General features: G+C 37.9%; 1 protein-coding gene across 5 annotated transcripts in view; it reads right to left on the bottom strand.

The window, feature by feature from the left end:
* The window catches only part of ARHGAP6 (Rho GTPase activating protein 6), a 310565-nt gene that overhangs the window by 18395 nt on the left and 274808 nt on the right, over positions 1 to 17362 (bottom strand). For all 5 annotated transcript variants that reach the window (XM_032207446.1, XM_032207443.1, XM_032207442.1 and 2 more), the window contains 5 exons: positions 13556 to 13812; positions 9399 to 9594; positions 6548 to 6603; positions 3143 to 3293; positions 1919 to 2067 (listed from right to left, as the gene is read on the bottom strand). In XM_032207446.1, coding sequence (XP_032063337.1) covers positions 1919 to 2067; positions 3143 to 3293; positions 6548 to 6603; positions 9399 to 9594; positions 13556 to 13812 — 809 coding nt within the window. The remainder of the gene's footprint in view (positions 1 to 1918; positions 2068 to 3142; positions 3294 to 6547; positions 6604 to 9398; positions 9595 to 13555; positions 13813 to 17362) is intronic.

Raw genomic sequence — 17362 nt, 5'->3', positions numbered from 1 at the left:
CATGACTGTGCTTAAACACCCCCTATTGCACACCACCATGCACCCAGCTGTTTTTTGGGTGATCAGAGTAGTGATCCACCAAGGATGCGTGGGCACATGGTGTCTTGAGAGAGCCAGGGGTAGCCTCTGGCTCTGCCTGGATCAGCATGTGCAGGCTGTCTGTACAAACAGTGAGTCTTCTCTAAAGGGCAGTCTCGGGACATCCCTTAAAAAGTGATGTAAACATATCAACTGAAATAAGCTGGATGAGTCATTTTAATAAAGTTCATCATCTGTCTTCATCTTCATGAGAGAAGGGCTTTCGAAAGACATCATGGAGAAGAGCCTGTGTGCCAAAGCTCACACGTCTTCTTTCCACTGATAGCAAAATACAATCTTTTGCCCTGTATGTCTTTATTCACTTAACTATTAATGAATAGCTTAAGTAATTATGAATAAAATACTCTATTGTCTATAAAAGATATCCAATTGCATGTAATATTCTTGATGCTTACAATACTGCCAAGGTGACTTTCATAAATTTGCCTTGCAATACCTGTAGCAGAGCTGATGTACTCTTAAGGGGAATGAAAATTCCTTCACTACAACTGTTTTGCCAAGCCCACTCTCTTAAGCAGCATCAGTCCTGCAATAAGATCCTCTCAGGTACGTTCCTCAACTGAGAGAGAACTCTTTGCTGGACCAAAGGGACCAAGACCTTAGCCAGCTTATATGCACTATGTTTTTAAGTACAGTAAAACTGTTACAGGCTGCTCTTTTCCAATGCCTTTCATTATAGTGGTTTAGTTGTTTATCAGCTTATTGCTGAAGACAAAAATAACAGCATTTGAAAGGGATTTAAACTGAAAAAGGTCCTGAAGTCACATGTAGCACATTTGAAGTTAGGGCTTCAGGCAGAAATTCAGCAAAACTCAGAGTGCCTATCCTTGAATAGCAACCAAGTCCAAAAAGAGTCCAAAAAAGTCAGCAGTTTTCCATTTGGAAGACTCTTCTCCAGGTGTTTCAGCAGCATCTCAGAAGTAACCTCAGAACCTCTCTGCTACAGATCACAGGACAAGGAAGTCCCTCCCACAGAAAAACTGGGACAATTTTGCCAAGAAGTGTCTGACTGCATCCTTCTCAATCAAAAAAAACAGAGTTGCTGCCTTTTGCAGAGCAGTCCACTAGTTCAAACATTTTCCCGGGAGAAAATGGGAAACCTGGATTTTCAGATCTTCTGTAGTGTGACTGTCTTAGATGCACACGTCAACGCTCAGAAGTACACCTAAGCAATGCAGCTATGGGTATTCTTGTCACTGGGGTTGGGTGCAGTACAGTCTCTCTACTGAATTTGTTCCAGAATGCAACAGTAGGGAGGCCATTATGAGAACAGGCAACGATGGACCTTGACTCCAACTGGTGATTAGGTCTAACAGTTAGAAGTGCACCCGTCCTTCATTTTTTTATTCTTCACTACACAATTCACACAAGGAAACTAAGAGGAAAAAGAATTTAACTATGTTCAAAGGTCATATAAGAAAGCAAAAAGCAGAGAATGAAAAAAGAATGAAAAAGCACACTCTTGAATGCCTGACACTTTTCTATGGAGAAGAGGGCAGTATTTTTTCCATAGAATGTAACAGGAAAAAACAAAGGTGGAAAAAGGATGGACAACATTAAATATTCTTAACAACAAGGCCTATAATGTTGTGCATCTCCCAGAGAAAGTGCTAGATGCCCTACTGATTAAGTCATATAAAAATTAAACTCATGCAGCCCTAAGAATGTAGTAAAAAACTAAATGTCAAATGTGTGGACAAGAATAAAAAATCTCCCTCATCTTTCAGGGGTACGTCACATGGTTATTTCACAGCCTTAAAGATCTCTTTTGAGACCCGTAATTAAGCAAAGTCAAAGGACATGAGTGTTTGGAACTTACCTCTTGGCCATCTTTGTCTGTGGTGTCTTCTGCGTGGCCAGCCACTGTGGAGAGGAACTGCAGCAGTCGGTGTAGGGTATCGCAGTTACAGGGAGGTAGGAGATAAATGAGAAGCTGTAAGGTGCTTAGCTGTTCATCTGGCTCTAATACTAAGAGGGGAAAAAATACATTCTAAGAAAAGTACTCCAACTAACCTAAAATCAGAACAAATATACTGTTCCCAGCCCAAAGAAAGGCATAAGAATAGCTTTGTTTAATGATAATTTTCCTTGTAACATCAGAAGAAAAAGAGAAAACACTTCAAGGAAATACCAAAAGCATAACAATATTCTTATGGGATTTTTGCTTTGGTTGGTCAACATTTTGCTTATAGGTTCATAGGCTCTTCTCCCAGCCTATGAGAGCAAAATCCATGCTGCGTACTCCATCACTGCCACTCAACACAAAAATTATGTGTAATTTTCTACTTATTACATTCATTTTGGTATAGTTATGGGTTTACAGGGCACCCTTTGGAAGCGTTCCAGTAAAGTTTATGCTTTGGCCATTATAATTTTTTTTTCTTTTTTTTTCACAATTTCACATCTTACAGAGTCTGGGAAACTGGAAAAGCAGATAGAAATGTTAAGGACATTCTACACTTCAACCACCTAAAATGCAATGGTAGCCAGAGACAAAGGTGAGATAAAGTCAGGATCTCAGACATGAGGGCTAGAAAGAAGCTGAAGAACATACCAAGCAGCAGTTCAAGCCTGAATGGTCAAACTTTACATTTTCCCAACTCTTTGAGAGACTGGACCCAGGTTTTAGCATAAGCCAATACATTTGTGACAATGTTCTGAGAGCCATTAACTACCATGAAACTTGAACTTTTGAAGCTAGGCTTTTGAAGCCAGACCATAATTTTGATCAGTGAATAGCAACAAAAGCTAAGAGCATTCACAGTGCTGAGATACCAGGAACATTAATTCTATCATATATACCAACGTAAAAATAGGTATTAATAGATATATGTGAAATCTGTGTTCTAGTTCTCTGGATTAATACAGCATGAAAACCAAGGAAAGTCACCAGAAAATTATAAATATAAATATATATATAAATATTTGAAGTAAATCAAGGTTAGAGTATTAAATGCACAGAAAACAAAATACAGTTAGTAGAGATTATAGAATTCAAACAAGCTTATCAAAAATCAGTAAATCAAGATGCTTCAGAGCTCACAGAGTGTGTTGATGAAAGGTGTATAAAGTTCTCTAGTGAGAAGCGGGTCAGGCATATCACGCAGAAATTCCTTTAATAAAGCAGCAACATCATGAATGCTGTGCTCTTCGTCCAGCACGACATCTATGCCTCGGTCAAACTCTTCACGTAACTGAAAAAAATAATGACACAAAATCTTAGTCACTTAACTAGCATATTCCAGCATAGAAGATCTTTTAAGATGTGACCATTTTCATTTTCCAGATTGCAGAAATGTTTTTTGGTAAGGCTGAATATATAATTCACTTCTAAGTGATCATTATTAGGGAGATAACAAACACCACGCTAATACCTTTATGAGGTATTGCTTTTTTTTTTTTTTTTTCTAGCTACAGTCCCCAGACAAAACTGTGTGTAAGTCAAAGGCATCAAACTTCCCAGAGGCAGAAGAAATCCCTCTCCCACATCCAATATGCCTTTCGAAAATATAGATGCCTGACTTTCTGAAGAGACTTCCCACCACCCATAGCAGAATACTTTCTTCAGATTGAGAGCTCCATCCTTTACTCTTTTGTTCTTTTTGAAGAGTCAAGATCTTTTAAAACTATTTCCTGGGAATACTTCATATCTTTGCTAATACTATGAGGTGTCATAATATATTCTTTCAGGGAATAATTATAAATCTTACTAAACACAAGGAAATTTGAGGTATCAGCTTGCCTTACCAGGATTATTAAATGCACTTCAAAAAGGAAGAAAGAAGGTACATCACAAGCAAACTATGTGTGATAATCTGAGGAAAATCTTGATTACAGGCAAATCTATGTTGTGTGTGTATGTAGAATAGGTAGAGAAGGTAGAAAATCCCCGTATTTCTACATAATTTGTGCCATCATAATGAGCATGAAAGGCATTCTATAAAAAATAGAGCCTCCTTTCTAATTTATTAAGGTTATTATTGTTATTAAATTAGTCTTTATTAATATGAATAATAACAGTATGAAGACCAGAATTTTTTCTTTATTCATCATTATGTTTTTGCCCACTGTTTTGTAGCCAAATATTTTCCAGTACTGACTTGGGGATTTAATTCTCAGATCATGTCTGCTCTTCAGACTGATGGCAAACATGGAACATCACTGTGGAGCACCACAAATTACTTCTATCCAGAAGATTATCCCCACAGATACTGCCCCAAGGCAACTGAGGAAATCAATCAGCACTGCACCAAGAATTTGAACTTCCCAAATAGCTGTCTGAATCACGAATTGCTAGTATAGCCTTGAATATAGAGCACTTCTGATCCATTATCTTTAGAGGCCTAAATGGATTTTCCTAATTAGCACAATATCAAATAATCATTGGTGGAACACAGCCACGTTTCAGGCCCAGGTATCACAATGGTTAAAAAGCAGTACGTTTCCATGTCAACCGTAGGTCTCTCAGACTTCCTTCACAGTGAATATTTGCAGACTTTTGGAAAGTACACCCAGTGAGCTACTGTATCCACTGGACACGTGAGAACTGGGGACATCCCTGCTGGGAGTGGGACAGGAAAGCACAGCTCCAGCCATGCCGCTCTTCAGCCTTGGGGTCTGGCAGCTTCACCAGCAGAGCTGTCCTCCAGGCACCCAGACTAGTGTAGAGGCCTGCCCTCCCTAAGCTCAGCAGTTATGCTCTGCCCATGTAACTGTATGGTTTCTGGGCACAAACTAATACCTGGCACCCGGGTATACCAGACTTTGATTCAGCACCAGCTCAGGAGCCTCGGTCCTACACTCCACTAAATGTGAAAAAGCTCTAAGGTGGTTTGTAATAGACACGTTCTAGATTTTCCCTTCCTGCTCACCAATAAAAAAATCTGCTGGCACATGCACTCATTTATTTATGTATTTATGGCAACAGACTACAGTTGAAATAGGACATTTTCTAACTGGAGGAGGAAGGGAAACAAAACTATGCCTGCTTTCTGTACAAGAAAAACTAATGAACAGCTGCGAAAGCACACCAAAATCTGAGTATTGGGTTTGGCTTTCCATGGTTCAGAAAATGAATGGAATTTTAACTGAATCCAGACTTTCCCATGTGTTCATGTTGACAGCATTTATTATTGTAGCTGCAAGGGCCAAGCTGATGCATCCATGTTGTTTAATAAAATAAATTAGTTCATCTAATTCAATAAATTAGTCTCTGTAATAGAATACATAAATACCCAAATCTCTTGGTTTCCTTAGCTTTTGAAAACAGAGTAAAAGAAAAACTGGTGAAGGTTAGTTATGTTTGAAGTAAGGCTTAGGTTACAAGCAAATGATATAAGCTCCCTGCTTTCTCCCAGAGGTGTGATGCAATTGTACTCATCCCTGAATAATAAATGTTTTGACATCAAAACTTGTAAGGCATATTAGAGGCAGCTTACTTTTCAATATTTTTGAAACAACTGTGTCTGCAGACCATGAGTGTTTTCAGCTTCGTGGTATATCATCCACACAGCAGTATTAACTGGTAGAGGGTAAACTACTAATCAGCAGGTTATACTGTTCTGCCAGCCAGAATCAAGACAGTTTATCTATTCATCATAACTCTCCAAATAAATCCAATCATTATGTCGTATATTTTTGAATCACAGAACCATTATTCCTGGGATTAGATGCAGCCAAGCTTTCTTTTGCTCTTTTCTATTTTGTCTTTTTGGTCTTAAAGTTCCTAGCAGGGGTATTTTACCACAACTTTTTGTCTTCTCTCTAAGCATCATACAACCATTAAGCACTATTGTCCACAGTTCTAATTCAACATGTATTCCCAGCTTCTGGGAATAACAATGCAAGAGCTAGGCTGAGGAAACACCCACTTCTGACTTTGTCTATGGAACCTAACCGTACACCATCTTTGTTTTTTCAACATTTGGCTGAGACTAGGAATTGGATGGGTCTGCTCTGACCTTAAAGTGGAACGGGTAAAAGAAAGGTGATGTTTGGGAACAGCAATCTGAGGGTCAAAGAGATTGTTCTGTACTTTCATATTTCTTCATACTGTAAGTTTTCTGAAAAAGATTTATAGTTTTGGTTTACTTTGGGAGCTGCTGCTGTTTCTGAGATGAACAAGCAGCCAAGATTTCTTTTTCCTGACAATGAAACCTTTGGAAAATTTCATCACGGTAGGCTATTTGGATATCCAACCCTTTGCTACTTCAATGGAGCAAAACATACAGTGATTGTTTATCTGTTGAGATCCTGAGAAGGATTTCACCAAGTGTTAAAGAAGACTAAAAATGGCCTGTTATGAGCTATCAAGAAATATAATAAAGTCACTAACACAGGAAGTCTGAAGTTCACTGGGTGAAGGACTGGGAAGAAATCACCTAATGGAAAGCAGTAAGGTTATTTGTACCATACCTGATGAGGGAAAAGAATATCCATATCTACTCACCTGTCTTACTCTCTTTTTTGAACTTCCAACTCTGAATATTCCTACTGTCTGGAGACCTGCAAGTAGAGCACATCAGACAACTGTTTTATTGTATGATTTTCTGCTGAAAATTGCATTGAGTCAAAGCAATCTGGGTTATGTGTGTTCTTAAAAGAGTAAGAAAAAAAGAGGATAAAAAACCCACAACTTATTTCTTTACAAGGTTACACTTACCACACTGAGACAAAATCCCTGGAACAAGTAGCGATACAGTGTAGTTTACCAAGCTTGCAAATGGCATCTCTGTGACATTTCTCTTGATGCCATCTTCTTAGTGCCACTACTATTGTGTGAGGGACAGAGGTAATGCTGACAGTAAGACATGGCTCAGTGTTTAGAGCCGGCCCTTCCAGGACTGCCATCGAAGGAAACGGGCAATAAAATATCTAAATACTTGAACACTGAACTGTGTCTTTGGATTTGGGAAGCAGATGGTGTTTGGTTTTACCAGCTGGCTGTATAGTGCCTACCAAAACGAAGTTTTCCTTCAAAGAGATGTAAATAAGTTGTTGCCTGCTATTCCAAGAGAAATCAGTTCAAACCTTCTTCTATCCTTGTAGATACTACTGGAATATCAAATAAATAATATGTGGTTGATGAATGGATACATATCATCAAGTAACAGCAACTGAAATACTTGAGATTAAAAATCATCTTAGAGGTGCCACAGTCTTTAGCAATTAGAGTGTAAGTGGAAATCTTAGAGGCTCGAACAGCTGTGTATATAGGATCATTTTATAGAGCTAGACATCATTTTCAAAAAGGATGAGATCGTCTAAAGCTTTGAAAAATGTATGGTCTAACAAAGGCTACTCAGAAATATTCATCTTCTTTACTGACATACAGGAAATGTAAAATAGCCTTGTAAAGCAAATGTTGTCGTCCCCCCCCCATAACAGCCATGAGGCTACACTACTTGCTGGAGATGTGTAGCTCCACAGTATGTGGAGTTGCAGATTCTCATCAGAAAAAAAATCAGGTTGGATTCTGCCTTTTAGCTTTTAGTCTTAACATGGCACCCCTCTTCAAATATTCTTCTGTCTTCAGTTAACAGAAAGTTGAATTGATAGAACAACACAGAACGAATTTAGTAAACCCTGGAACCATCTGGGAGTGATGGTTCCCATGGCAGGGAATCATCTGAGATGGAGATACTCATATTGAGCAAAAACTGGAAGCTTGTTCCTGCACAAACATGCAGCATTTGTTTTACTCAAGGGCCTGAAGGAAGTCAAACCTTTATGACTCTGGGACCTGATCCCAGGGACAGCAGGGAAGAAGAACTAGGCCAAGGGCCTTTATGGCTAAAGAAAACTAATCTTTTATTTTTTAAAATCATATATTTCTGTAATCCACAGATACTTATGTGGATTAAACTGAAAATTGAAGAACACCAGTATTTGCTCCAAATTATCTCTGATTATTGTGTTATTGGGTACCACAGTGTACTCTTAGAAAATGCACAAAGAAACGTCCTAAGTTTTATTTAAAAGGAACTTTTAATATAAAGCAAGCATTTTAGTAAAAAAGTGTTGCATAGGAAAGTATCTTCGTTATTTCAGTGGGTTAAGAGGATTAAGCACTTCATCACTAACGTTTAAGTGACATTAAATCACAGTATCCAAAGGAACCTCAGCTGGATGTCTCTTTTTGCTGAGTCAGACAGTTTAATGTTCTCTGAACTCAGCTAACCTTACTAAAAGGCATGAAAGTCATTCATCTTAAACTTAATGATCCCTGTATTTGTCAACCATGATATTTCCTCTCTGTAAAAGGCTAACAATGACTTGCTTTCATCATTTTCCTTTATATATTTGTAAGCAACATGGTTTTCAATTATGTACTGTAAAAGCTTAGTATTGTTGTCTAAATTGCAGTCCCTCATCTGCAAAAGCTTTTCATTCAGAGTCAGTAAATGACTTCTTTCTGGTCACATTAGGCATCAAATGCATCATTTGGTGTTGCAGTCACCAGTACTTAATGGTTTGTTTATCATCTGGTCATGTGATAAGTCTGTCTTCCTGTGGCCAAGTTATTTCAATTCTCATGAAAAATCTTAACAAGACAAAGATACATTGGGAAAGATGTTGAACATATACCTTGATTAACTATTGTTTCTGCATTACAGAAAGCTGGTGGGAGGTTTGCATCTGAATGATCATGAAGACACAAGAAGAATATTGGCACAATTTTATAATTCCCTTCAGAGAGAGCAGGACTGAGCCTGAGGCTGATCAGTAGGACTCAAGCCAGGGACAGAGTAGGCAGCCTGAAAGCCTTGTAGTGAACAGGAAAATGCTTCTTGGAGCTTAATATAATTTAGTGTGGGATTATTTTATTTCTCTAAACCTCTATTTTCAAATGTTGTTTCTAGCTAAGTCTTGCACTGTAGCATAAACTGTTCATGTAGCTTTTGTATCTTCAGATCCACTGGCTGGTAAGAATGACTGGATTGCACATTTCAGGCTTTCATTCTCACTGTATGAGTAAATCTGTGGGGTGTAAAGATTCATTCTTGCAGAGCTGAGCACTCCATTACTGGATGAATGACTTCCAAGAAAGTTTTTTCCTTCATGCTGAACAGGCCAGTTTGCAAACTTATAACACAGGTCTTCTGTTTGGGAGGAAATTGTCTTCTAAGTAATTACTTGTGAGACAGGATCTTTAGCAAGAGGCAAAATAAGAGGGAAAGTGTCTGACTTTCAAAGATGTCCTTGCAATTTTAAGTATACACTTGTTTCTCAAAATACAAGTTTATTTATACTATAGTAAAAATACATCTGCCACTCATGGGAAAATGAGATATTCTTACCATGTTTTTCCAAGTGCTGGCAGCAACTATCTACAAGCCGGGGAACCTGCCTGTAAATTGGGTTCAGGCTTAGTTTCTTATCTCTTGCTTTTTCTTTCTTGCTCTGGGCTTCTGCTGGCAAAGAGAGCTGGAGAGCTTCTAACAACCGTGACTGGTTGTCATCAAGATCAGTAATAGAGTCCACAGACATTGCACCCTGTAAAATACACATGCATGGACAATCAATATGGCTGGAGAAACCTAAAGGCCACATTACTTCATCTGACAAAGAAAAAAAAATGTCTCCCTATTTTAAATGAACTAATATAAATATACACTTTGTTATGCTGCTTTCATAAAATAGTCAAGTTCTAATACCACTGTAATGGATGGAAAAATCAGGACAGTAACAATGCTATTATTACCAAACCACAAGAAATACAAATTAGACACTAAAAAAAATAAATGCTTTACATTCATTTGGCACACTTTTTTGTTATTGTAGAAGACTGGCTATACTCCAGGACAAGGATGAGTCAGGGTTTGCACATACAATTCAGCCATACGGTGTTTATGTGCATGAAGGTATATATATATTTTTAAACCTGATTCCCTATTTGTTCCATATTTTGGGCAATTGTATCAGTGAAAATTACACAAACATCACATATAGTTGGCTAATTATTAGTAGTTGGCTACCAATTGATTTGCTGTAGAGATTGAAATAAAAATGCATTATGACAGACAAAGACTCACCAGAGGAGGTACAGAGATGATATTTTTTCAGTAATTCTACTTCATGCATCTTAAAATCATTAATATTCCAATGAAAGCTATGAACGTTATCTTTAGATTACAGGGAAGCACAAAGACTCAAGCAGCCAGTAAAGGACAAAGCAGCATGAGGTTTATGGCATTTTTCAATGTTCACATTCGAAAATGAAGATTTTTGTTTCAAACCACAACATTACTGTTATTTCAAAACAACCATTTCCCTCATAGTTGATCAATTGTTATTAAACTTACAAAGCAAAAGTATTTTAGGCTTATGAATAATAATAAAAATAATTAAAAAGATATTTTTTATTTCTCAATAAAATATATATATTGTTTAATATTTCCTTTCCTTCTGGAAAAAAAAAAAAAAACAAACAAAAAACAAACACAACAGATACCATAACCTAAAATGCTGAACAGGTAACCAGCATGCTATTTTAACACAGAATGAAAAAGTGTAGAATTTCCATTCAAAACTTTTCTGAGAACTCTAATTTCTTCAAAGCAAGCTCTTCTGCTGCTGACAGGCATTTCATAGACTGTAGGCAAGATCGTTATGTCTGTTAAATGGGACCTGTTAGGGAATTACCAAGCTCTAGAACTATTGTCTTCCATCAGTGTAGAAAACTGAGCTTTATAAAAATTTCCATCTTGTAGGCAACTCAAATGAAATCCACTGAGATTTCAAATGAATTTAAAACATTTCAGTTCATAACATCTAACTTATCAGGGTTAGTCCTGTTTCTCATAACTCATGGAAGACTTAGGAAAAAACACAGTGAAGTTTTTAGATAATTTTTTGTGACCCACATCTCTAAGCAATTACTAGACACTTTGGAATGCAACTTCAATCATGATTTCTAGTGTTTCTCAGAAAAAAACATTTATTTGATTCCCCTTAACATTTCCTGTCAAAAAGAAAGAAACAAACAAACAACAAAAGAAAGAAAACAAACAAACAAAAACCACGGACATTCTCAGGCTGTGATCCGTTCCTGTAGGATTTCAAGCTGAACTATTTTCCTCTTTCCTTTTTAAAGATTTGGGGTTTCAGACATCAAAATCAGTTGACTGGCACTGCAAATCCTAACACAATCCTCACCACTGCAGTTCCCAGGCAGCTCCTGTATGACAGTTGCCCACCTTTATACCTTGCACTTGCTGGTCCTTCCCTGCCTGCAAAACATCCTTACCTCATGAATCATTATTATCACAGAGTCACTTAAGTCGGATTTCAGATCCCTAAAATAGATGCAAATACAGTCAGTTCTCCATTATCCTTGGGCACTTTATCAAAATTGTGGATTAACTGCGACACTGAGCTGGCTTTAGGAAGAATGACCTTGAGTTCAGTAGCCAAAGTACAACACTACCTGGCCATACCAAGTGCAGGCCTGCTCCACCATGCTGAGCTCAGAATCTGAATAAACTGGGCAAGTGAATGGCACAATTACAAGGAGCTGAATGGCACATTTACAAACCACATCTCCAATTTAAGTTTAAAATGGGTTTAGCATGGGTTTTATGGGCAGGACTGCACTCCATGCAGCATTTGTATGAGAAACTGTTTTCATCAATTGCATGAATCAACTTTTTTTTTTTTTTTTTTAAATAAACATTTGCATTGATAAAGTAGTGCAACTGAGAACACTCCAGAGAGAAAATGGTAGCTCCCTCCACATCCTACTCTCCACCTTAGCATACTCTTACTTCTCTGTAAGTGAACCTTGTGCTACTGCAGTGTCATGACTACGGATGGACCAATGGGTCAAGTTCAACACCTTGAAAGCTGCAATCTTGGCATTAAACCAAAGCTCCATAAAAAGCTTCTAGTAACTTGGTTCTGATGGACCTCTATTCCTTTTAGGTAACAAAGGATCCAGGTTCCTAATGCTTGCTGGCTGGTCAAATACAAGTTAGAGATCATATCACACTTTGTGAAAAGAACAACAAATGACCATATCTAGAAACACGAATCATCTTTCAGATGAAAACAGGTTTTGATGCCAATGGGTTTATACAGTGAATTTCTACTTTTTGTCAGTGCTTATGCCAAATGCTGAAAGAAGTTGGCAGATTTCTCTTCACACACATATTCAAGTGTACTTTGCACTTGTGTGTGTGTGAGAACAATTGCCTGTTCATATGGTCTGGAGAAGCCAATGGATGTGCACTACATGTTTATAATAATGCAAACATCTTCAAATATCATGCCCTCAGCTCTTTGCAGACAGACTGTTGACACTTCAAGTATAACCTTCAGCTGACAGCTAGAGGGAAAGAAGGCAGGCTGTAGGGCTCTTGAACCTTCTCTTAATCTGCAATTTACTCCAGTACTCCAGATCCACCCTTCTACCCCTCTTAACAATGCATCTTGCAGAGCCCTATATCACATTTCTCTGAAGCAGGTTTTCTCCTTGGGAAAAGAAGGCTAGGATCTTAGGAAAATGTTTTATTTTCCAGTGTCTGTTCACGTATCCTGAATTCCTTCACAGATTACTTAACAGGGGGTTTTATCTAAAGTATTTTACTGTGCACTTTTATCTCCACTACAATATGAAATAAAAAAAGCAATAATTTTAGAGCCTCTATCCCATGGACAACTCCACTAAAAAAAAAAAAAAAAAAAAAAGGAAAAAAAAGAAAACAAAACAAAACATTTATAATACTGCTACTAGCTGCAGCATTGGAAAACTGGAAATCTCTACGAGTTCAGAGCATAAAATTTACTTGCAAGAAACAGAACCCTGCAAACAAATGGTCTACCAGATACCTTTCTTGCGTGCAGGATTAACATTCAACCTAAAACACTGCACTGTGTTCTGCTGCCAAAGGCATTTTCTTAGCATGTATGCAAAAATTATTTTAAGGGCCTGGTACAAATGTATTCCAATAACTTATTTACCACTGAGGACAGGATTTGAATTAGGCCATAAGGACTTCTATTAACATTACTACAGAGATTAATAGTTAATTTATTTCTGAGTTTATGGAGCTAAATTAACAGAAGCATCTATATAAATATCAATTGCACAGGTTTAGTCTTCTCAAGATGAAAAAATCAGGTGGAAGATGGATGGAATTTATTAAATCTAAAAGACCTAAACATAAGGAGGTAGATATAGGGAGTGAGCAGGAGGAGTTCTAAATAATCTCTATCACTGAGATCTGCAACAGACTCGCACCATTCGTATGATCTTTTCCCATCAGCACCAGAAAAAGATCACTACAGTAAGGGTTTTCTGGTATTCATCAGGCTGGCCTCCACTTAAAAGATCATGGTTCCAACATGATGCAAAAAATATTCCACAATCCACAAATAAAAGTGTTTTTTTTTTCTGCATTGCCTATACCCTCCACAGAGCAACAGGCACGTACGATGATGTTATGGGTGTACTTACACGCCTCCTTGCTCGTGGTGCTGGCTCTGGTGTGTTAGGAGAAGTGGATTCATTTGGTGTTTCTGAGGTGGAGCTGAGAGATGAGTTACTGCTGGAAAGCTCTTTGTTCTGCCTTTTTGTTCCAAACGGTAAGAGAAAGGCCACAAAATCTGAAACATCTTTTTGCTCTTCTCTCTGAGAGTCTTGCTTGAGTTTGTAGGCCCGGTCATTAGCAATCACTTGGGACAAGGGCATTCCAAAAGCCTGGGGAATAAATTCTGCAACAAAAAAGTTAATATTTACTGAACATCTGATATTTATTTAGTACAGAAAGAAGTCAGTATTAAGCTGTTAAAAAGAAAAACAATCTGAAGTCTCTTTAAATATATAATAATTCCAAGGAGGTACAGGACTGCACAACAATAACAACATTCAAACAATAAAATAATAGTGGACAAATGCCAGGTAATTGTAGTTCATGGTATCTGACTCCTGTTTCCAGTTGGATCGTAAATGATATACCACACAGAATCTTGGAAAATCAATTGGGAACAGAACTAATTCAGATCTTAACTTCCACTGAAAGCAACTGGAAGTCAGGCACCTTTGGCCATATCTAGATAGTGCAGATGGCCAGTGGGGGCTCTGGAAACCAAACCTTAAGACTGGGGAGCCTGGCTTAAACGTGCCGCAGCTCTCATGACCCTTTCACCAGATTGTTTCTCACAAATGCTGCAGGGCACTGGAGTCAAGGAGTATGGGCACGTGTGTGGGTCTCATCACAGGTCAGGAAGGCATGCACCTACCTGTACAGGGCGTTTGTAATTGCATCCACTACTCAGACTAAGCCTTCAAGGATAACATTTTAACTATATACAAGAACTATACCCTTTTCGCAGTAGTATACACCCACTTCACATCAATATAACTGTAGAGTATATACATACATCGATATAACTGCAATTTACAAAATCAGCATATACTTAGGTCTTAAATTTAAGAGTGGTCAAATGTTTTAAAGAACAGAAAAGTGCTTCACAGTGAATCAGCCAACATCTAACACTGAAATTCTCACCATTAAGTTTCTTATTTTTTCCTACCAAAGATTAGCAGAATCAAAACTACTGGGCCAGACTGCAAATCAGAACTGGTTTGTATTCAAATGGAATGAAAAAGAATTGCTGCTGAGCCTATTCATCATGGTGAAAATGGGTGCAGCTTCTACTAGGTTCCAAATTCAGAGCTGCCAGTATCAGGAATAAACAAGGCACTAGAGGTTAAAAGCTTTTACATATATATAAATATATATATTATATATATATATATTCATATATATTATATATTAAAAAGTAACAAACAAAAAAAAAGCAAACAAAAGATCCTTACATATTCATCCTTTCTTCTGTTACAACCTTCTGAATGAATAAAGGCCAAAGTTCCTCCCAGAATTCAGTGTGATTGTGTCTTTGATGACATTTTAAAATGTTGTCTATGTTTAAATTATTATTAAATTGACGTAAGACATTGGAAATAAGAGTATATTTTTTTGAATCTTGAGTGAGGGTACTACTATCTCATCATATGAAAGAAACAAGGGCCTGTTCTGCTTTGCTGAGAAACATTACTGCTCTTTAGAAGCATGAAATGTTAAGACATGAACTAACTTTGGTGACCAGATAAAACTAAATCAGGAAGTTCCACATACCAAGCAAGTCTGAAGGTGACCAGTGAGTAGAATGACATCTAAAACTGTCTGCATTTAATTTAGGACAAGAAAGTACATCACCATATAAGTATCAAGCAATGCAGAGATGGCTAGTTCAAGGAGTCCAGAGTTAAGCCCATCCCCCCTACACCCTGTGGAGTATGACTGTAAAATGACAAGATTATTAGGATTATATATATATATAATATATATATATATATATGTTTAGTATTTTGAATTATTTTCTCAGTGAACATTTAAGACCATGTGCTTACTTTGAAAATTCACCTGAAACACACATCTGCAACATTACTCCCCTTCTGACAGTATAACCAGGTACTTCATTATGCCTCCAGTATCCCTTTCAAATGTCACAGAATCACAGAATTTCTAGGTTGGAAGAGACCTCAAGATCATCGAGTCCAACCTCTGACCTAACGCTAGCAGTCCCCATACATGTCCCTCTACAACATTTCCTGACAAAGGCCACTGAGCCAAATGAAATCCTAAACAAGACTTATTTACCTGTTTTTGTCTCAGAGTCATTTATACTTCAAATTGGGATGGGACAGCAGTACACAGCCCAGTGATACCCAACATCACGCTGATGCCACTGATCCTACAATACTGGGATCAACTGGGATGAGATTAGCAGGGGATGAGATTTCAGCACTGCTTCATTAAATGGATTTCATTACGATAGCCCTACTCCCCAACTTTGTTATGTAAAGGCTGCTATTTTGAGGGTAAGTGTTGTTCCTCCTCACAAACCCTCAGGTGTGGAATGCCAGGTTTTTAATTGCTCTTGTTCAACATGCCTGTAGAGCCGTGAAAGGACACAGAGCTTTGCTGTAGGCACCCTTCTCAGAGGACATGAACCACTTTCCCAGTTTCTCAATGTCTGGCAGAGATGGGGAACTGGATGAAAACCAACTGGCTGATTTTCAGACTAAATACAGATGGAAGTGATGCTGGCTGGCAGTGGTAATTACGTTACAAAATTGGCAAAATCAGTAACTTTTTTTTCATTTGTTGAAATCAAGAGAATGGGCTGCACCCACCACAGACCAGCTACAGCCTCAAGTTCCCAGCAAAACTTTTGTGTGTGTGTGTGGTATATGGTGGAGGGGAGTATGTTTTATACTCCCCACTCTCCAGTCTCCTCAGAAGTATTCAATTCCAAGAACTTCCTTGTTGGACAGGTAATGACATGTCCATTAGAGTGAATGCCAGCCCTTTTGAAGTTTCAGATTTGTTAGAAAAAAGAGGAATTGCAGTGGTACAAAACCATGCAAACCCCTGAGGGAGTGTGATGGGGCAGTGACTCAGAAGTAAGATGTGTAGGTTTGAGGTTCTAGCCTCAAGATCCAGGTAAAAGTAACAACTGCCTATTTGCTGCTGTAGGGTGGGGATCTTTACTGTTGAAGGTGTTTCATTTGTATGAAGAAATGCTCTTTAGAGCAGAGGCTCAAATTTTAGTCTGTTGTATTACTATGTGATTGCTATGGTCAGAAAGCTACTAAGTAAGTTACTCTCTGAAACCCCAATGAAAGTCGATCACTTTTTCAATTAGGGGAGTGGGCTGCTGAAAAAGAAATTTTGGAGACAACAGTGTGTAAAAAATGGAAACAACCTGGCAGATCAGGCAATCATCTTGGAAATGCAGACCCACATGTTGATGCTGAACAGAAGCATATAATGTCATGACTTTTGATCTATTTTGTTTTGAGTGTTTACTGGCACAAGAGACAGTTTGCTATTCTGGAGAAGTGCTTCATTTCTCTGAAAGATGGACAAGAAAGTCCATCTTGCAGCTGAGGAAAGTTTCTCTACAAAATTTTGATCGAAACCGCAACATTCCTAAATCTTTCTGTGGTAGTAAATCAGCATTTTCTAATTAAAAGAAGAACATTTCACAGAAAAAGTCACATCCAGACCAAATAAGAGTTTCAGTGACCAGAAATCCTTTTCTTTGCTCATCAAAAGATGATACCCAGGATGTTGACCCATGCAGTTAGCTTACTTGGCCTTGTGCAATCCAGCCCAAGTATAGCTTCAAAGGCTTATCTGAAGATTCTGCTGTTGAAACTTGTGGCTTCCATCCCCAAAACAATGACAATCTA

Source organism: Aythya fuligula, chromosome 1, assembly GCF_009819795.1.
Source record: "Aythya fuligula isolate bAytFul2 chromosome 1, bAytFul2.pri, whole genome shotgun sequence".
NCBI classification, from domain to species: domain Eukaryota; kingdom Metazoa; phylum Chordata; class Aves; order Anseriformes; family Anatidae; genus Aythya; species Aythya fuligula.
The sequence above is the reverse complement of the archived record's forward strand: the minus strand, read 5'-3'. Positions and strand labels throughout refer to the sequence as shown.